At 52.3% G+C, this 20,053-nt stretch overlaps 2 protein-coding genes across 7 annotated transcripts in view; one reads left to right on the top strand and one right to left on the bottom strand.

Annotated features, from left to right (window-relative positions):
* Positions 1–3,926: 3,926 nt before the first annotated feature.
* DKKL1 (dickkopf like acrosomal protein 1) lies at positions 3,927–8,706 on the bottom strand. 4 transcript variants are annotated; one of them, XM_027038083.2, is made up of 5 exons: positions 8,222–8,706; positions 6,964–7,138; positions 6,269–6,409; positions 6,054–6,146; positions 3,927–4,326 (listed from the first exon to the last, which is right to left on the bottom strand). In XM_027038083.2, exons 2-5 carry the CDS (start codon positions 7,117–7,119, stop codon positions 4,015–4,017), a joined length of 702 nt encoding a protein of 233 aa, XP_026893884.1. In that variant the 5' UTR covers positions 7,120–7,138; positions 8,222–8,706; the 3' UTR covers positions 3,927–4,014. The 4 variants fall into 4 exon arrangements, with proteins under 4 accessions (XP_026893884.1, XP_026893883.1, XP_026893882.1 ...); XM_027038082.2 differs by lacking the exon at positions 8,222–8,706 and adding an exon at positions 7,544–7,694; XM_027038081.2 differs by lacking the exon at positions 8,222–8,706 and adding an exon at positions 7,403–7,543.
* A 66-nt stretch (positions 8,707–8,772) lies between these two features.
* Positions 8,773–20,053, top strand: part of TEAD2 (TEA domain transcription factor 2) — a 15,955-nt gene continuing 4,674 nt past the window's right edge. The window contains exons 1-9 of one of the 3 annotated variants that reach the window (XM_027038074.2): positions 8,773–8,869; positions 10,553–10,790; positions 11,172–11,236; positions 11,659–11,721; positions 12,943–12,954; positions 13,178–13,285; positions 13,371–13,429; positions 16,807–16,871; positions 17,903–18,051. In XM_027038074.2, coding sequence (XP_026893875.1) covers positions 10,559–10,790; positions 11,172–11,236; positions 11,659–11,721; positions 12,943–12,954; positions 13,178–13,285; positions 13,371–13,429; positions 16,807–16,871; positions 17,903–18,051 — 753 coding nt within the window. In that variant the 5' untranslated portion in view covers positions 8,773–8,869; positions 10,553–10,558. Of the gene's footprint in view, positions 8,910–10,552; positions 10,791–11,171; positions 11,237–11,658; positions 11,722–12,942; positions 12,955–13,177; positions 13,286–13,370; positions 13,430–16,806; positions 16,872–17,902; positions 18,052–20,053 lie in introns of all 3 variants that reach the window. The other 2 variants (XM_053209967.1, XM_027038075.2) reach the window with 2 other exon arrangements.

Genomic DNA, 20,053 nt, shown 5'->3' with positions numbered 1-20,053 from the left:
ATTGCCCGCAACCCAAAAACCTTATTCACACTTACTTTTAGTCATTCCTTTCCAAAGGTAACCACTTTTGATTATGGCTTCTTTTGCTGAACATTATGATTATGAAAATCATAACATGGCCCTTTCTTTTCACTGTGGTATAATTTTCCATGGATGAATATGCCACAATTTAAACATTTCACTCTTTTTTTAAAATGTCCATTTATTTATTTTGAGAAGGAGAGAGAGAAAGAGAGAGAGAGAGAGAGAGAGAGAGAGGGAGAATTCCAAGCAGTCTCCATGCTGTCAGTGCAGAGCCTGACACGGGGCTTGACCCCACAAACCGTGAGGTCATGACTCCAGGAGTTAGGCTCAATCGACTGAGCCACTCAGGCACCCCTAACCATTTCACTCTTGGTGGGTTGTTCCTGGTTTGTGGCAATTATGATGAGTTCTGTTGTTATGAATTATTTATTTAGATTTTCTTCAATCGGTTTCCATAATGTTTCATAGTTTTCTGTTAAGAGACCTAACAAATCTTTTGCTAGATTCATTTCTAGGTATTTTATTTTTTATGCCAATGTGAATCATATTTTTATGAATTTCATTTAATTTTTTTGTTCTAAGTGTTTAGGGATGTAACTGATTTTTTTTTAAATGTTAATTTTTGAGACAGAGAGAGACAGAGCATGAACGGGGGAGGAGCAGAGAGAGAGGAAGACACAGACTCTGAAGCAGGCTCCAGGCTCCGAGCTGTCAGCACAGAGCCCGATGCAGGGCTCGAACTCACGGACTGTGAGATCATGACCTGAGCAGAAGTCGGAAGCTCAACCGACTGAGCCACCCAGGTGCCCCAGGGATGTAATTGATTTTTTAAAAATGTTTATTTATTTTCAAGAGAGAAAGCCCAAGTGGGGGAGGCACGGAAAGAGAGGGGGACAGAGGATCCAAAGTAAGCTCTGAGCTGACTCCGAGATGACACCAGAGAGCCCAATGTGGGGCTGGAACCATGAGATCATGACCTGAGTAGAAGTCGCGTGCCCAACCAACTGAGCCACTCAGGCGCCCCTATTATTAAGTAGGCTCAAATCCCAGCGTGGAGCGCAACACAGGGCCTGAACTCACGACCTTGAGATCAAGACCTGAGCTGAGATCAAGAGTCAGACGCCTAACTGGCTGAGCTACCCACGTGCCCCCAAACTAGTTAATTCTTAAATTAAAATGTGAATATTGTAAAAATTGTACTCTTTGGCTCGCATTGTCTTCCTTTAGAAAGGATTTGATTTCCTTCTATCGTGCAGAGTATGTATGGATAGATCACCGGGATCCCGATGAGGCTGACGTGCTTTCGGTTTGCCGTTTCTGCTGGCATGCGGGCTCTTCTGTCTCTCCTAGGAAGGCTGGAGGTGTTTACTAGGTCCCTTCTCCTTAGCAGGTCCTCGATTCCCATCCTTGTTTCCCTATTACTACGAGACTGCCGATGTCTCTTCTTGGCTCTTTAGTGCTTTGGAAGCAACTTTCTTCTTGAATTCTTGGTTTCTGCTTGATTTCTTTCTCTTTTTCTTTTTTTTGAGTTTATGTATTTGTGTATTTATTTATTTATTTTTAAGCCATCTCTACACCCAACGTGGAGCTCGAACTCACCACCCTGGGATCACGAGTGACAAGCTCGCTCTTCTGAGCCCGCCAGGCGTCCCAGCTTCATTGCAACTTCCTTTCTTGGTGTTCTCCCAGCATGGTCACAACCTAGGGGGTGGCAAATGCCTGAAGGGGATTCTGCGCGCAGACTGTCAGGCTCATCTCATCACATTTGTCTCGGAGATCGTGATTCTTTCTTTCTTTCTTTTTTTTTTTACATTTATTTTTTGCGAGGTGGTGGGAGGGGCAGAGAGAGGGAGACAGAGGATCCAAGCAGGGCCCGATCGATCGGTTGGGGGCTCCAACTCATCAACTGCGAGATCATGACCTGAGCGGAAATCAAGAGTAGGCCACTTGACCTACTGAGCCCCCCCGGGGGCCCCTGAGACCTTGATTCTTTAACTTCTGGCTGTGTTGGTGGCTCTCTGATGCCTCCATCAGTTGTTTTTATTTCATTGCATTCAGCTTTTACAGCTGAATTTTGGTGAGAGTCGACCACCAGCCACTCCATCCATATTGATGCTTTTTTTTTTTTTTTGGAATAATCAAAAATTTAAATTTTCAGGAGCGTGCCTACCTGGCTCAGTCAGGAGAGCATGCAACTCTTTTTAAGTTTATTTTTGAGAGAGAGAGCATGGGGGTGGGGCAGAGAGAGGGGGACAGAGGATCTGAAGCAGGCTCAGCGCGGACAGCAGAGAGACTAATGTGGGGTTTGAATTTACGAACCATGAGAGCACGACCTGAGCTGAAGTCGGACACTTAACCTACTGAGCCACCCAGGCGCCCCATAGAATATGAAACTCTTGATCTCAGCGTTGTGAGTTGGAGCCCCACACTGGGTGTAGAGATTATTAAAAATAAATGAATGGAACCTGGGTGGCTCAGTTGGTTAAGCATCCGACTGCAGCTCAGGCCATGATCTCTTGGTTTGTGAGTTCAAGCCCTGTGTGGGGCTCTGTGCTGTCAGCACAGAGCCTGCTTGGATCTTCTGTCCCCCTCTCTGCCCTCCCCTGCTTGTGTGCATGTGTGCTCTCTCTCTCAAAAATAAACGTGGGGTGGGGGTGCTGGGTGGCTCAGCTGGTTAAGCATCCGACTCTTGGTTTCCGCTCAGGTCACAATCTCACAAAACCTGCTGAGGGTTTTCCCTCCCCCTCTCTCTCTGCCCATATCCCACTCGGTCTCTCTCTCAAAAATATACTTAAAACAAATAAACATAAAAAACTAAAAATCTTTAAGGAAACCCCTCAATTTTCAAAAGAAAGTTCACTTTTATTTATGCCCATGTGTTTCTAGGCTCCTGAATGTGCTGGTTCTTTCTGTGGGGTGATCGGACTCTGAGCCTGGGCTTCAAGGGAGAAAGTTCCTCATGTCCGCATCCCCTGCAGGACTCAACTCCAGGAAGACCCTGATGTGCCTTCTAGATGAGGGAGAGGTCTTGACGGAGGGTTCTTGGAGGGAATAGATGTTGGGGCAAAGTGGACAGGGTCTGTGAACTTCCAGGTTTGGCTGAGGCATCAGGTCTGGCCGGCAGAGATGGAGTCTGAGGTGTTGGCACAGACGGACAGGCAGAGGGACAAAGGGAGAGACAAACAGAGTAAGTCAAAGTTCAAGTCAGCATGTTAGTCGAGAGTCAGGGAATGAAAAGATCAAAACGAGAGCGTGAGAACGGGCCGGTGTGGATGTTAACAGAGAGGGGGCTGGAGGTGACAGGATCCAGACCTGTGGTAGGAGAATCCTAGTCCCCAAAGATGGTCATCTTCTCCAGTTCCCGGATCCTGGGAAGTGTGCTGTCCTGGTGGGCCCGATCCAATCCTGTGAGCCCATAAAGGCAGAGAGAACTGTCTCCCGCTGGAAGAGGAGGAGAAGGCAGAAGGAAGATGGGGCAGAAGGGAGAGTCTGAAAGATTCTGGATCTGAGGTGTAGGGTACACACACAAGGACCAGAGAGAGGCTTCTAGGAGCTAAGGATGGGTGGCCCCAGGTCACAACCAGTGAGGAAGCAGGGTCCTTGGGATAACCCCAAGGCTCGATTGTGCAACGATCCTCCCCTGTTGGGAACAGGAGGGCAGACAGAGCAGACAGGTGACAAGGTCAGCGACTGAGGGGATGATGGATGGGGATGGAGGGGACAGAGCTGCTCAGTGAGCAGACAGAGAACGCCGGGGAGTGAGAAAACTGAGCCCGGCGACCTTGGCGAGAGCCTGTGGCACAGCCAGATGTCACTTTCCAGGCTAGGATTGGGGGGAGGGGGCTTGCCATGACCCAGTCGGCTGAGGCCTGGGGACAGATCCTGAAAGGAGAAAGTGCTGCTAGATGTAAGAACTTTATTTCCATATGGAGCTTGGGGTGGGGTCTGGTGGGGGGTACATGCGGGTGTTCTCCAGCTCCCTCCCCACCCCTATAGCTGCTGGTAGGGCCTGAGGATGTACAGAAAGTGGGTCTTGCGGGCGGGCAGCTTTGAGTGGGAGGATCCCTGGGTCCCCTCTTCGAGGCTGTCCTCGTGGGTCCCCTCGCGGAGCCCGTCCCGGATGGCCTGCAAGCGGTGTCGCTTCTCGATGAGCCAGCGGCCGCCCTCCTGAACATCCTGGTGGGATCTCCTGCGTGGCAGCTTCATGATCCAGAAGGCGACTCGGGGATGGGGTTCAGGGCGGAAGGTGTCGATGGCTTTAGGGACAGGCATCAGGGCCTCCTTCTCCTCTATCTTGGGCACCTGGGGAGGAGGAACAAGGAGACCTATTAAACTCCAAGTGACAACCCCAGGATGCTGAGTTCCCAGCTGGCATATTCAACCCATTTTGCCCACCTACAGGGCGCTTTGGGAGTTTAAAGCTCATTTTGTGCTTTACAAAAGCACTGGGTTTACAAGTGCTTTTGCGTTAAAAATACTGAGATTTATAGACTACTCTGGGATTGAAAGCACATTTTAGAGGTTTCGAAAGCATTTTAGGATTAAACCTACTCTTAAGGTTTAGAAAGCAGTTGGAAATGTACAAATCACTTTGGGATTAAAAGCTCTTGGTTTTACTAAAGAATGACTACAGTTGCAACGTGTGATCTTTTTTTTTTTTTTTTTTTTTTAGTTTGTTTATTTTGAGAGAGAGAGAGCACGCAGGGTAGGGGCAGAGAGTTGGGGGGAGAGAGAATCCCAAGCAGGCTCTACATCGTCAGTGCACAGCCTGATGCAGGGCTTGAACTCACGAATCGTGAGATCATGACCTGAGCTGAAATCAAGAATCAGATGCTTAACCGATGACTGAGCCACCCACACGCCCCACAACGTGTGATCCTTGATTGAATCCTGCATCAAAAATCAAATCGGGGAGGGGGGGGGGAGGATGGGCTAAATGGGTGATGGCACTAAAGGAGGGCACTCATTGGGATGAGCACGGGGTGTTGTGTGTAAGTGATGAATCCCTAAATTCTATCCCTGAAACCATTATGACACTCTATGTTAACTAACTTGGATTTAAATTAAAACAAAAATCAAATCAGCTCTACTTCCCCACCTCCATTTGTGTGTTGAAGTCCTAACCCCCAGGACCTCAGAATGTGATCTTACTTGGAAACAGGGTCATTGCAGATATCATTAGTTAAGACGAAGGTCATTAGGGTGGGCCCTCACCTAATATGCCTGGTATCCTTATGCAAAGGGAACTTTGAACATAGGGAATGCACACAGGGAGAAGGCCATGTGAAAATGAAGACAGAGACGGAGAAGGGGTGCTTTCTACATTTCAAGGAATGCCAAAGATTTTCAGCAGACCGCCCCGGAAACTAGGGGAGAGGCATGGAACAGATTCTCCCTCGCAGCCTCAGAAAGAACCAACCCTGATGAACACCTTGATCTTGAATTTGTAGCCTCCGGAACTGGGAAACAATAAATTTCTGGTGTTTAAGCCACCCAATCAGTGGTACTTGGTTATGGCAGCCTGAGCAAACCACACACACACACACACACACACACACACACACACACACACAAGCACTTTGTGGTTAGACTCGCCCTTAGCAGTTTACAAAGGTGAGAGACGCAAAGCATTAGGGATTCCTAAAGCACTTTGGAACGAAAAATCACATTTTGAAGTTTATGAGAGTGAGATTTCCCAAGGCCTTTGGGGTAGATTAAAAAATACTTGGAGGTTTGCAGAGTACTTTAGATAAAAGCGCCCTTTGAGGTTTACAAGGGTGAAGATTAAAAGCACTCGGAATTAAAAGCCCTTCTGGGTTTACAAACTTTTCTGGGGCTTGCTATGTGAGTGGGGATATACTCTGGGGTTGTAAACCTCATTTCTGAGAGCTGGTTTGTCCATTTGACAGATGACAAAACTGAGGCCCAGAGAAAAGAAGTGGAATGTCAGAGTGGGAATATCCACTCATCTTCTTCCAAACGACATAAAATGTTCGAGCTTGGACACATTGTCCAGGGCAGGTCCTAACCTTCCAGTCACTCTCCAAATTCCCCTCTCCCGGCTCAATGGACGCCACCACCTGCTCAGAGATCAGCACCTCTCCAGTTTTGTTGTCTGTCACCTGTGAGGACTGGAGGAGAGAGTGAGAGCAAAACCACTTTCTTCCTCTGCCTTCCTCCCCACAGATACTGCAGCATGAGAGATCATGGGAGGACTCCAGGAGGGACTTCTCAGCATAGGCACCTTGTCGATCTGGAGGTGGCTAGAGAGAGTGTTGTTCCCCAGCCGGTGCTCCTGGTTCTCTTCTTGGTGGTAATTCCTGGGGAGGCCCCGGAAGTCCATGGGGGCAGAGAAGAAGCTGTCCATGCCCCGCAGAAAGTCATCCTGGGGCGGGGGGGGGGGGAACCATTGTTCTGTTGGACCCCAAGACTCTCCAGTAAACCTGAAGCCCTGCCAGCATGCTGTTGAGGCCTTGCCCCATGTACCTCCCATCTCCTTCTCTGTCTTCTGACCCTTAGGGCTTAACCGGGTCACCTTCTGCCCCACCCCCCATCTGGCCTGTCTCTATTCTGTCCCATTATCTTCCTATTCATGCTCCCCCCTCCCCGCTCCGTCCTACAGTCTCTATGGCCCCATCCCCTTCTCCTTCCGAGTCTCCAGTCTCTGTCGCTCCAGTCTTTTGTCTCTGTCCCATCTCCCTCTCTGCTTGATTTCCTCTCTCTCTTCCTATCACTCAGTCTGCCTGTCGCTCTCTATTCATCTCTCTTTCCCTTTGATTCCCTCTCTTCCTGTCTGTCCTTTGGCCTGGCAGCAACCCGTCTTCCATTCTGTCTCTCTCTCCGAATCCCTTCCATCCCTCAGTCTCCATCCTCCCCACCCCCCCCCCTTCCCTCTTCTCTTCTTTTTACTTCTTGCTCCCAACCCTCGTCATTGCTCACTTTGAGGAACAGCCGGGTGAAGCCTTGGATTAGGCTCTGGAGGCCCAGAATACCCGAGGAGCTCTCCTGGGCATCAGCATCGCGGATCGGTGCTGCAGCGGAGGGGGGCACCAAAGCAGAGGGGAGCAGCAGCAGCAGGACCAGAGGTTGCCACATTGTGGGGCGGGCAGGGAGGCTGTGGCAGCGGTAGGAGTCAGAGGCCCCGCCCTCAACGAGCCCCCGCCCCCTAGCAGTCACACCCCCTCTACCCAATACCTTCACCCTTTTCCCGTCCGAGGCTCAGTCAATTCCCCACATCTCCCCGCTCCCCTGTCCACCCACCCTACCCCCTCCATCGCGTCGGGCCCTCCCCCTCCTCCCGGGCCCGGCTCTTCTGGCCTTACACACGGTTCTCAGTCCTTTCCTTCACCCACATTCATACCCAGATCTCATTCCTCACCTTCTCCCACGCCCTGCCCCTTCTTTTGGGCCTCGCCTTTATGCTAGACCACAGCCCGGTCACCGGACTCCCAGACCCCGGCCGTCCGTCCACGGACTGTTAAATGCAAACAGTTCTGGTCTCGAGCCCAGGCGGGGTTACCTGGAGCGTTGGATGAGCTCCGCGAGCCTTAGCCTCGCTCCTACTACCTGACCACGCCCCCATCCGCTGACCTCACCCGCGAACCAGGCCTGCTACTGGGTGGTCACGCCCTTAAGGGCAGAGCCACGGCTCTACTTGTTAGCCACGCCCCCACTGTCAGACCACGCCCCTGTCGGTTGACCTGGGCCCTCAAGATCCTGTGTGGCCTGTGTTCTCGGATTTTGGCCCTCTCGTCCCCCTCCAATCTCAGATGGCCACGCCCCTTGACTTAGAGCCATGGCCCCACACCTGGGCCATTCGTCTGTGCCCCAGATCTTGCCGCCAGCCCCCTCAGTTCCATTCTTAGGCTGCCAAATGCGTGGAAAGCCCGAGACCGAGCAGTCATTCTGGTTCACCCACTCCTTAGTTTTGCATTTATCTCTGAGTTTCTCCGTGTTCTTTCTCATCTTCTCCAAGATTTGAAACGATTACTGCACTCCACAGAGTGCAGTGCAAGGGACGCTGAACTGGGGTCCTCTTCCGTTCCACTGAAAAGCCCCGACCTCTCTGGAAACCTAAATCCAGTCCTATGTTCTACCTTCCAAGGAGCCCAGAATTCAGGCTCCCTTCGCCTTAGGGCCCCAGAGTTCGGACCACAGGTCCCTCTAGTTCCCTGAATGTGAACATCCAACACCTCACCTTTAAAGGACGCAGGAGGCCGGACCCTAGCTCCTCTCCGCTCAGGCACCGAGGGTCTCTCCCGGGCTTGGTCCATTAGTGTGTGTGGAGCAAGAGTCTGCATCTCCAATAAACTCCCAGTACTCTTGCCCACCTCTTTAACTCTGCTGAAGTCACAAGGAAACCCGGGTGTCCCAGAAATCAATCAAAAATCCATCTCACATACCGCAGATATACTTAAGGCTGAAGAGAAAAGATTCTTTTGTGTTCTTATCACTTCCACGTCCCCAACACACAAATACACTGGAGGGTGGTAGCCAAAAGTCCAGGCCCCCAGACTCCTCCTCCCTCACACCCAGGTTTCTTGGCCCCCATCAACCTCCTCTCCGAGACCTAGGAGTCCGGATCCCCCATCCGTCACCTCTCCCAGGGATGCAAGCATCTGAAGCCTGAAGTTCCTACCGGGCCCAAGCTAGACTTCACCTCTCCTTTGCCAAAGCAAAAATCCTCCTGCGAACTGTCACCGTCGGATCCCTCTTCCCTGTGTCCGGCGCCCGGGCCCGCCCCCCCCCCTCCGGTCCCTCCCACTTTTCCCAAACAAAGCTCCCGGGCAACTTTCTCCCTCGCAGCGCCCCGCCCGCCCGCGGCTCCCCAGCCCCAGGCCGGGAGGTAGGAAGGCTCCGGCGGGAGTCGGGGATCCAGCTTTGGGGTGTGTGAGTTGGGGTGGGAAGCTACGGGTTATGAGTTGAGGTGTTTGTGGGACCGTCTCAGAATTGCTTGCCGCCCTCTTTTTGCCCGGGGCCCCGAGTTTGCGCTTGTGACCGAGTCTTAGTGAGGTGTTGGAACTTTCGCCGGAGTTGGGGTGTCTGGTGATGGGTCTGAGTCTGGGATTGCGCGCTCGGGAGTGGGTGAGGGCCGGGGACTTTGGCGGGTGTGTCTGGGGGGTGTGAGTGTATGCGGCGATGTGGTTTTGAAGTGAGAAAGGACCCCGTGCGTGTTTCTGACCGAATTGGTTTCCGTGTGTCATTTGCGGGCGCCTGGTCCTCCTAATGGAGAAAGGAGGCCCCCGGGGTGGCATAGGGCGGGCTACAGTGCTTTCTGGATCTTCAGTCTTGCCTCTTCCGAAGTTTAGGGCCTGGGGCGGGAAACTAGTGGGGACCTTTCTTACCCGGCTCCTCCGTCCCTTTGTCTGGCCACATGGGGGAGAGCTGGGCTGGGATTTTGGCCTACGGGGGTCCTGAACGCCTCAGCGCCACTGGGCTCGGCCTGGGGTCTTTGTCTCGGCCTGGGCTTCAGGGTCCGAGGGAGGAGGGGGATGGGAGCCTGGACTCTGGGGTCCTGGGAAAACTGTGGAAGACGTGGAGCCGCCTGGGAGGCGGGATCTGACTGTATTGGAAAAAGTTTTTCCCTGTTCCTGGCCTCCGGAAAGTCACTGGGAACTTGAGTTGGATCCGAGCCCAAGGCGCAGGGGGAGGGGAGGGAAGGGGCGGGGCCGGGGGCCAGAGGGGAGGCGCCCTCGCCGGCCAGCCCCTCCCCTGATGGGGGTTGTGGGAAACTGGGGGAGGGGACGCCGGGGCCCGGGCCCTTTGTTCTGTCTCTCCTGATGGCAGGGCGCCCCTGCCCCCCAGTTTGTGGTTCTGTGGGTCTTTCCTGGTCTCGGCTTGAGTCTCTGCCCTGAGTCTCTGTCTCGCCTCTCTCTGGGTCTCTGTCCCCTCCTCTCTGGGTCTGTCCCCCTTTTTCTCTGGGTCTCTATCTGCTCTCTCTCTGGGTGTCTCCCCCCCACCCCCACCCCCCCACTGGATCTCTGTTTCCCCCTCTCTGGGACTCTGTCTCATGCTCTCTGGGTCTCTGTCCCTCTCACTGGATCTCTGTTCCCCTCTCTGGACCCCCCCCCCCCCATCTTACTATGGCCTAGGCCCCTCCTTCTTTTCTAGCAGCTGCTGTCCACATCCTAGCACCTGTTCTTGGGATGGGACTGAGAAGATCTCATCCACACCCGGGTTCCCTGCAGCTAGGCCCCGACTCCTGTCTTCTTGAAACCAGTAATCCTTACCCAAAGGTTCGGCCCTCATGGGCCCTAGGCCTTACTCTGGGGTCTTCAAGACTTCGCCACAACCCAGGCTCCCCTGGAAACACAGAGGACACTCTCACCCTCACCCCTAAGCTTCCCCAGAAATCCAGCCCCTTTCTGCAGGACGTAGGGATCCCGGCTCCCAGCTTCCCTCAGACCCAGAAATCCAGGCCCCCAGCCCTCGCCTCGCTCAGACCCAGCAATCTGAACTCCCAGCCCTCCCAGCCCTGAAGGCTCTCTGGGGTGGTTGCGGAACCTTGCTGAGCTCTGTGTTCCTCCAGGCCCAGATGGGGGAACCCCGGGCTGGGGCCCCCCTGGACGATGGCAGTGGCTGGACAGGAAGTGAGGAAGGAAGTGAGGAGGGCACCGGCGGCAGCGAGGGGGCTGGGGGAGATGGGGGCCCAGACGCAGAAGGCGTGTGGAGTCCAGACATCGAGCAGAGCTTCCAGGAGGCCCTGGCGATCTACCCACCATGTGGCCGGCGGAAAATCATCCTGTCTGATGAAGGCAAGATGTATGGTGAGTCCACCCCTCTGTTTTGTCCTTGGCCCCCACTGATTAATACAGATCATGACCAACATTTCTGGAGCCTTAAATGGCGTTAAGGTCCAAGCACATTGTATGCTCACAGGGACTCAGGCAGGAGCCGGCATCGCGGTTTGCACAAAGGAGGAAACTGAGGCACAGAAAGGTTCAGTGATTTGCCGAAGGTCACAGAACCAGTAGGCGGAGAAGCTGGGATTTGAGCCCAGGCGGGTCTGGCTCCAAAGCCTGAGGCGGTAACGCCTCTTCCACACAGCCGTCCCAGCTGGCAGCCATTGCTTCTGTCCCCTTCCCTGGTGCCCTGTTTGTTGGGAAGTCCCGCGAAGGTCTAACTCTGTCCCATCTTTGACTCTTCAGGTCGGAATGAACTGATTGCCCGCTACATCAAGCTGAGAACAGGGAAGACCCGAACCCGCAAACAGGTCTCAGGACTGACTTGTGGGCTTCTCTCTGGGGCGGGCTTGTCTTCTTGGGGCCATCCGACCATGGGTGGGTTCAGGTTCGAGAAGGATCTGGTTCGTGTGCTTTTGTCTGTCTTGGCTGGCACCTCTGTTAGTTTGCTGTACTGTGCCTATTTTGGTATGGATTTCTTCCCAGTGTGTTAGAGAGGGAGCTTGGACCGGATTTGCTGGGTCTGGGGAAGATGAGTAGGGTTAATGAGAAGAGACCAGCCTCTGTGGACACATCTGTGTCAGCAAGCACCTGCCACAGCTACCGTGTTCTGTGTGTTTGTCATCTTTCATGTTCTGGTAGCTCCGGGGGGCACCCGGAGGGTGGGAAGGGAGAGGGCGTGCAAGAGGCAAGTGGCGGTGGCCTGAGTCCACTTCTTTGTCACTCCCCGCAGGTCTCTAGCCACATCCAGGTTCTGGCTCGAAGGAAATCAAGGGAAATCCAGTCCAAGCTCAAGGTATAGACTAAGGCAGACACCCAGAGCGAAGGGGACTGAGACCCTGAGAGAGGGGGACAGAAACCCAGAGAGAGGGGGACAGAGACCAAGGGAGGGGGGGCAGAGACCCAGAGAATGGGGGACAGAGGATCAGAAAGAGGGGACCCAGAGAGAAAGAGAAAGAGGGACAGAGGTTCAGAGAGAGGGAGACAGAGACCCAGAAAGAGAGGTCAACAGAAATCCAGAGAAAGGGGGACAGGGAGACCCAGAGTGGGTAACAGAGAACCAGAGATGGGGACAGAGTCACACAGAGAGGTAGACAGATTGAGGAAGTAGAGATCCAGGGTGGGGGGTTCGTGGCCCAGCCAGGGGGGTGGATAGAAGCCCTGGGTGGGGAAGAGATTCGTAGAGAGAGGGGAACAGAGATTTAGCTGAGGGCAGGCAAGAAGGATAGGGTGTCAGGCCTCTCCTCTGGCTACTGCAATCTTCCCCCTCCCTCTCCTCTCCTCCTGATGGTCCCCCCTTCCCATCTTGTGCTATGAGAACCTCCTCTTCATCTCCTTCTGGTTCATCTTCCCTTTTTTTTGGTCCCTGGCTGGCCTGCCTATTGTTTCCGTGTCCAGAAATCTTCATTTTGTTTGGAGATATTCACATCCCTTTTCTTCATTCTCTGGATTTCCGCTTCCCTCTTGGCCTGAGACCCTCATGTTCTCCTCCTCTGGGTGTGAGGGGTTTGGTTTTGTTTTATTTTGTTTGCGCCTCTTCCTTTGGATTTGGGGACCACCACTTCCTGTTCCTTTTTTTTGTACCCAGAAGCCTCCCTCTCCTTTCTCTCCAGGTCTAAAAAAAATCTTCACTTCTGGTCTTTTCTGGACCTCGCTGTCCTGTCTCTATCCTGTCCAAGCTAGGGAATGTTCGCTGCCTATTCCCTCGGGATCTGAAATTCTCATTTCCTGTTGCCTGCATATCCGGAAACCTTGACTTCCGGCTCTTTCTTGACCTAGAAACCCTCATGCTGTGTACTGTCTTATATTCTGGGTATAGGAGCCCCTTTCCCCCTCAAGGCCTGGCCCTCTCTCCTTCCTGTTCCATATTCATCCTTGCTCCCCCTTCCTCCCATTTTTCAGCTCAGGGTGGTGGAGCTATAGGGATTGAGAGGGCAGGAAGGTGAGAACTCAGGCCTCACTTCCTAAGTCATGTTTTCTTTCCTCCTTTGGCACCCTCCCCCACCCCCACGGGCAGGCCTTGAATGTGGTAAGTGCCCTGCCCATCCTACCCCTCTGCTCCTTTCCCCCAGACATTCCTGAGGGGGCCAGGCGGGGCAGAGGGCTGTAGGAAGAAGGATTTGTGCCCTCCCCCAATCGCCCTGACTCCCCAACTCTGCCTCTCCCCTTGCTTGCCCTTCCCTGGCATTGACCTACCCCTGCTGTGTCGACTGGGACTCCCCATTAATGTGGACCCCCAACTTCTCCTCCAGGACCAGGTTTCCAAGGACAAGGCTTTCCAGACAATGGCCACCATGTCCTCAGCCCAGCTCATCTCAGCACCTTCCTTGCAGGCCAAACTGGGTCCTGCTGGTCCTCAGGTGGCTTAGGGATTGTGGGAGGGGTGGGGCTGCGGTTTCAAAAGGGGACTGACTGACTGACCCCCTTCTTTTGTCTCTTTTTCAGGCCTCTGAGCTTTTCCAATTTTGGTCAGGGGGCTCTGGGTCCCCCTGGAATGTTCCAGAGTGAGTACTTTCTGTTCTGGGTCAGCATCCCCCAGGCCTGTTTCCTCCACACACACCTTTCTTACCCCACCTTCCAGCTCCCAACTCCTTTGTGAGCACGGATTCTGCAGCTAGCCTCCCAGAGAGGAGGCTGTGTGATGGTCTGGAGAATAGGATGAGGCCTGAGCTGGCACAGCGAAGGGGGACAGGACAGAGAGAGTCAGGAGGAGGGGTGGGGCTGGGGCCTCATGGGCTGGGAGCCAAGGGGCAGAGGAAAGGACCGTGCCTGGGGTCTTGCTGGTGACTGGGGTTGGTGGCACAGTCCGGAGATATGTGTCCTGGGGCAGGGGCAGGTTTGGGGAAGAAAGGAGCTCACTGTGGGACTGGATGAATGTGTGGGGCCAGGAGGATGTCCACAAGGATAATGGCATCCCAGTGAGATTGTCTGGGCCCCAGAGGCTCATGGGTAGGCTTGTTCCCATCCCACAGAGGTGTTCTTGGACCTGAGGGGAGAGCAGGAGTCTTCTCTCAGAGTCGAAAGGAAGAAAATAGGTCCCCAAAGTACATGGGAATGTCTATTTTAGCCCTGAGAGAGCCCTAAGGGTGACGGAATGTGTTTCCAGCCTAGCAGAATAGAAACAGGCCCCAGAGACTCATGGGAAGTGCAGTTTTCAGCCAGTGGATCGAAGCTGGGTGTTGGGGGGGCATTGTGGCCTCAGGACAGTGACGAGTGGCGTTGAGGGTGTTGCCAGAGCGAGTGAAGGGCCATGCTGTGGCATCTGGGCTCCACGGAGAGAAGAAAGTTCCGGGGGGGGGGTGCTGGGACCCTGGAAAAGATCAGGACAGGTCCCCTGGGCTGAAGGAACTGCAGGTTTGCGGGAAGGGGGCTGAGCTGGAAGGAGGGGTGGGTCGGCACTGGGGTCCCACCGTTAGGGGAGCTGATAGTCAACGGGGAGACAAATGTCAACGAACTCATCACCTGCCTAAACACAGAATCGAAGAGTATGTGATATGGTGCAGAGGACTGCAACAGGTTTTGGGTTGAGGAAGAGAGTTCTGGGGGTTTCTCTGAGGAGATAACGTTGAAGGCAGAGTAGGACTTAACCAGGTGAAGAAGGGGGGTTGGGAATATTTTAGGCAGTGAAAACAGCATGTGCCAAGATCCTGAGGTCTGGTGAGTTCCAGGAAATGAGAGAAGGTATTAAGCCACCGGCCAGTCAGATGTTTATTGAGCACCTGTTAAGTGCCTGGTCCTCTGTTTAGATTGGGACACAGCATTACATAAGTGAGACAGAATCCCTGCCTTCATGGAGCTGACGTGTTTGGAGAGGGGAGGAGACCGACAGTAAACACGTAAACAAATAAGCATTCATGCGAAAGGAATAAGTGCAGGAAGTAAAGCAAGGTGTATGTGCTCTATTTAGACAGGTGTCAAGAAGGGCCACTCTGAAGGGGTGGCATGTGGCCAGCAGCCCTGATGACAAGAGATGAAGTCAGTGGGTAGGGTACTGGAGTTGGGATTTCAGAATTGGGATGATGAGTACTGGGCCAAGGGCCCTGGGAGTCGAGATCTGAAGGTCCCTGGAGTTTGTGTCTTTCTGATTCCGGTCTTTTGACTTTTTAAATTATTTATTTATTAAAAAAATGTTTTAATGTTTATTTTTGAGAGAGAGAGAGAGAGAGAGAGAGAGAGAGACAGAGAGAGAGGGCGGGGGAGGGGCAGAGAGCGAGGGAGACACAGAATCCGAAGCAGGCTCCAGGCTCTGAGCTGTCCGCACAGAGCCTGACGCTGGGCTTGAACTCATGAACCGTGAGATCGTGACCTGAAGTCAGACACTCAACCCACTGAGCCACCCAGGTGCCCCTGGACTTTTAAAAAAAATTTAAGAATTTTTATTGTTTTTAAGTGTTTATGTATTTGTTTTTGAGAGAGAGAGTGTGTGTGCTTGAGAGCGAGTTGGGGAGGGGCAGAGAGAGAGAGAGAGAGAGAATCTCAAGTTGTCAGTGGAGAGCTGGATGCGGGGCTCGATTTCACGGCTGTGAGATTACAATCTGAGTTGAAATCAAGAGTCAGACGCTTAGCCGACTGAGTCCCTATTTTTATTATTTTTTCAAGATTTTATTTTTAAGTGATCTCTACACCCAATGTGGGGCTCGAACCCACAACCCCGAGATCAAGAATTGTATGCTGTGCTGACTGAGCCCGCCAGGTGCTGCTGGTCTTTTTGACTCGTGACCGCTTACTGACCTTTGACCCCAAGTGTAGTCTCCATGACCTCTGACCTTTCAATCTCACCATCATCTTCTCAGCTACCCATAGGTAATTGGTTTCTAGAGCTGTTCTGTCAGATACTACAGTCACTAGCCACAGCCTGTTATTGAATCTTCAGTTAATTAAAGTTAAATTAAATGAAAAAAGTCAGTCCCTCAGGCACTCTAGCCACATTCGGGCTCAGTAGTCAGGAGTCACGTGCTCAGCAGCAACGTGTGCCTGGGGGCTACCATATTGGACAGGGCAGATGTAGAGCATGTCCGTCATCGTGGAAAGTTCTATCAGACAGCACTCCTTTAGATTTTGTGGCGCTGCTTCCTCACCCCAGACTTTGGACTAATGTCCCATCTCCTGACCGTTGGTCGTTTTCTCCTACCCTCCTGACCCTCACCCTCCTCTTTCTCCACATTTCCCATTTCTTCATATGTGTTTATTTTTGAGAGAGAGAGAGAGAGAGCGAGAGTGGGGAAGGGGCATGAGAGAGGGAGACACAGAATCTGAGGCAGACTCCAGGCTCTCGGGGGCTGTGAGGATTCAGTGAACTCTCTCTTTTTTTTTTTTTTTTTGTTAATGTTTATTTGTTTTTGTTTTTTTTTTCAACGTTTATTTATTTTTGGGACAGAGAGAGACAGAGCATGAACGGGGGAGGGGCAGAGAGAGAGGGAGACACAGAATCGGAAACAGGCTCCAGGCTCTGAGCCATCAGCCCAGAGCCCGACGCGGGGCTCGAACTCACGGACCGCGAGATCGTGACCTGGCTGAAGTCGGACGCTTAACCGACTGCGCCACCCAGGCGCCCCAATGTTTATTTGTTTTTGAGAGAGAGAGAGAGAGAGCTTGAGCGAGCTGGGGAGGGGCAGAGAGAGAGGGAGGCAGAGGATCTGAAGTGGGCTCTGAGCTGACAGAAGAGAGCCTGATGTGGGGCTCGAATCCACGAGCCGCAAGATCATGGCCGGAGCTGAAGTCAGATGCTTAACCGACCGCGCCACCCAGGGGCCCCGATTCAGTGAACTCTTGCCCATAACATGCTACTATAGGGTCTGGCTTTGGTGTCCCCGAGTAAACATTAGCCTGTATAGTTACCATCTTTCTACCTTGCTGACCCCCAGCTTCCTTTCTCCCTCAGTGTGAAGCCATTCTCACAGACGCCGTTCTCGTTGTCACTGACCCCCCCATCTACTGACCTCCCAGGTAAGAGTCTGCTCTCCACCTTCCTTGTCTCCCCGCTCTCCTCAATCCCAGCTGCCTTTCCTTCCCCTTCCATTAATCAGGAAACGCATTTCTGTATAGGTCCAGGTCTGAGGAAAGATGAGTGATAGAATTTGTAGTGGTTGATATCGTGGCCTCTGAATCCGGAGACGCTGGGTTTGTGTTCTGCCACTTGCTACCTAAAGGACGTTGAGGAGGTGTATTCGTCAAGATTCTTCCAGCTGCAAGTGGCAGACACTCAAATCAAGCTCGATGACACAAAGAAAAAGAAAAAAAAAGAGTTTGTTGGCCTAGGCAACTGATATTTCAGGAATTGTGGCTTCAGGCATGGCTGGATCCAGGGGCTCAAGTGGTAGTGTCAGATTTGCTTGGTCCTGCTTTCCCCTGTGGTGTGTGGTGGCTTCATTCCCAGGCAGGCTCTGCCCACCTGGCAAGAAAGACGGCTTCCGGAAGTCCATGATGCTATGGTCCTAAGAACTCACACTGGTGAAAGAGAACTCTCAGGTTCCACAGATTCATCAATTCGAAATGCTTTTGGCTGCAAGTAACAGAATGCCCAAGTTAATAGTGCCTTAAGTAATAAAGGCTTTAATGATTTCACCTAACAAGGAGTCTGGAGGTGGGGTGCTCCTGTGCTGGCTCAGCAGCTCAGCAATATCAGACCTGGCATCTCTATAGGTCCTTTGGCCTCTTATTGTCCCAAGATGGCTGTTGTGATTCCAGGCATCGTGTCTCAAGCAGCACTTGACCAGGGCCAAAAGCTTTCTCCTCCCAAAGTTCTGTCTTTTTCATTCAGGAAGAAACTCCTTCTCAGAAGCCCCTCAGCAGATTTCCCCTAACGTCTCATTGGCCAGGACTGTGTCACATGGCCATCTCTAGTTGCAAGGGAGGCTGGGAAAGTGAGTATGTAGCTTTTTTAGCTTCTAAGCGGAGGCAGGCAAGAGAGAAGAGTGCTTGATGTGTTTAATACATGTTAGCAATTTTTGTTGTTCTTTTTTTTTCTCTTTCTCTAGGGTACGAGCCCCCCCAAGCCCTCTCACCCCCTGCCCTGCCCCCACCTGCCCCGTCACCCCCAGCCTGGCAGGCTCGGGCCCTGGGCACTGCCCGATTGCAGCTGGTAGAGTTCTCAGCCTTTGTGGAACCGCCGGATGCAGTCGACTCTGTGAGTGCAATTTTAGAATAGTCACTGGCGGGGGGTGGGGGGGTGGGGGTTGGAATGCAGAGAGTTATAGGGAGGGAAAGCATAACGCCGTGGTTCTCAAACTTTAGCAGGTATCAGAATAACATGGAGGGCTTGTGGAAACACAGACTGCTGGGCTCCACCTTCAAATTCTGATGCGGTAGAGTCTGGTGTGGGGCTTGAGAATTTGCATTTCTAACCCTCTCCCAGACATTTGTTGATGCTGCTGGTCTGGAGACCACACTTTGAGAACCACTAGCATGGAGGGACTGGATGGTCATGGGGGATCATGGTTAGGTTGCTCAGAGAAACTCCCCAGGCCGTGGCGTGTTCACTCGGGAAACATTTTTGAGTGCCTTCTGTGTGCCAGGCTTTGTGGTGGACCCTGGGAACCTGGAAAGGCAGGTCTTGTTTCTAGGCCTGAGCTTTTCCTGGCCTAGGATGGAGACAGATGCCATATTAGTCAGGGTGGGCTGACTGTTAGAAGAAATAACCCGAAACCCTCAGGGAATGAACATCCTAGAAGTTTCTCTCTCCTGTAACATTTCCATGTAGGTGTCCAGTAGGAGGCTTCCACACAGTGATTTCGGGAAATTCCAGGCTCCTTCCATTTTGTGGTTCTGACATTTTCTAGGGCTTCAGAATCTGCTGCTGGATTCCCTGCATCTGGCCAGCAGATGGTGGAAGGGAGAGACTCAAGAATTGTGCAGGAGGTTTTATGGATCTGGTTTGGAAGTGGCAACTATCAGGTTCTGCTCGCATCCCATTGGCCAGAATTTAGTCATGCGGCCACACCTAACTGCAAAGGAGTCTGGGAAGTGTAGTTTTGCTGCGTGAAAAGGAACAGGGGTTTGTGAACACATAGTAGTCTCTGCTACAGCCAAATAAACACCAATTGCTGTGTATGGTGGTCCTGTAAAACCCAAGTTAGATCAGGTTGAAACCCTCCCATCTCACTTGGAGCAAAGGCTAAAGTCCTCTCAGTTGCCCACAGGGCTGTGCACAATCTGACCCCCATTCCTGCTCTGTCCTCACCTCCTGCCCTCATACCCTTGCCCACTCTGCTCTAGCCGCACTGGCTTCCATGCTCTTTCTCAAACACACCAGGCCCACTCCTGCCTCAGGACCTTTGCATCTGCTATTCTTGCCACCTGGAATATGTTTTCCTCAGATGGTTCCCACATTCTGCCTCCATTCACTCAGGCCTTTGCTTGTCTTCTCAGATTGGCTTTCCCAGACCGCTTCATGGAAAATACCAGCTGCCATCACTCTTGACCCTCTTACTGTGATTTTTGGGAATTTTTTTCAAAGAAGTTGTCACTCTCTGAAATTTATATTATCTGTGGGTTGAGTTTTAAATTTTTCTTTCTTTCTCTTAAGCTATTTTTTTAAAGAGTTTATTTTTTTATTTTTATTTTTTAATTTTTTTTAACGTTTATTTATTTTTGAGACAGAGAGAGACAGAGCATGAACAGGGGAGGGGCAGAGAGAGAGGGAGACACAGAATCTGAAACAGGCTCCAGGCTCTGAGCTGTCAGCACAGAGCCCGACGCGGGGCTCGAACTCACGGACTGTGAGATCATGACCTGAGCTGCAGTCAGACGCTTAACCGACCAAGCCACCCAGGCGCCCCTAAAGAGTTTATTTTGAAGTAATCTCTACACCCAACATGAGGCTCAAACTTATAACCCCAAGAGTCACATGCTCTACCGACTGAGCCAGCCAGGGACCCCTAAAATTTTCTGTCTTTGCCAGCGGACTCCATGAGGCCAGAAATTTTGCCTGGTAGCCCTAGGGGCCAGAATAGTGCCCACACAGTAGGTCTCTCAGGAGATGTCTGTTGAATAATGAATATGTGCTGGGATAGGGGAGGCTCAAGTTTTTGTGGGTGTACAAAGGAGTCATTCTGCCTGGGAAGTTAGTGAAGGCTTCCTTGAGATGACAACAGTTCAGTTGGGCTTTGAGGGTTACATGGGAGTATACC

The sequence above is a fragment of the Acinonyx jubatus genome, chromosome E2 (assembly GCF_027475565.1).
Source record: "Acinonyx jubatus isolate Ajub_Pintada_27869175 chromosome E2, VMU_Ajub_asm_v1.0, whole genome shotgun sequence".
Taxonomy (NCBI): Eukaryota; Metazoa; Chordata; class Mammalia; order Carnivora; family Felidae; genus Acinonyx; species Acinonyx jubatus.
Note: the sequence above shows the minus strand (reverse complement) of the source record. Positions and strands in the feature narration are given on the sequence as shown.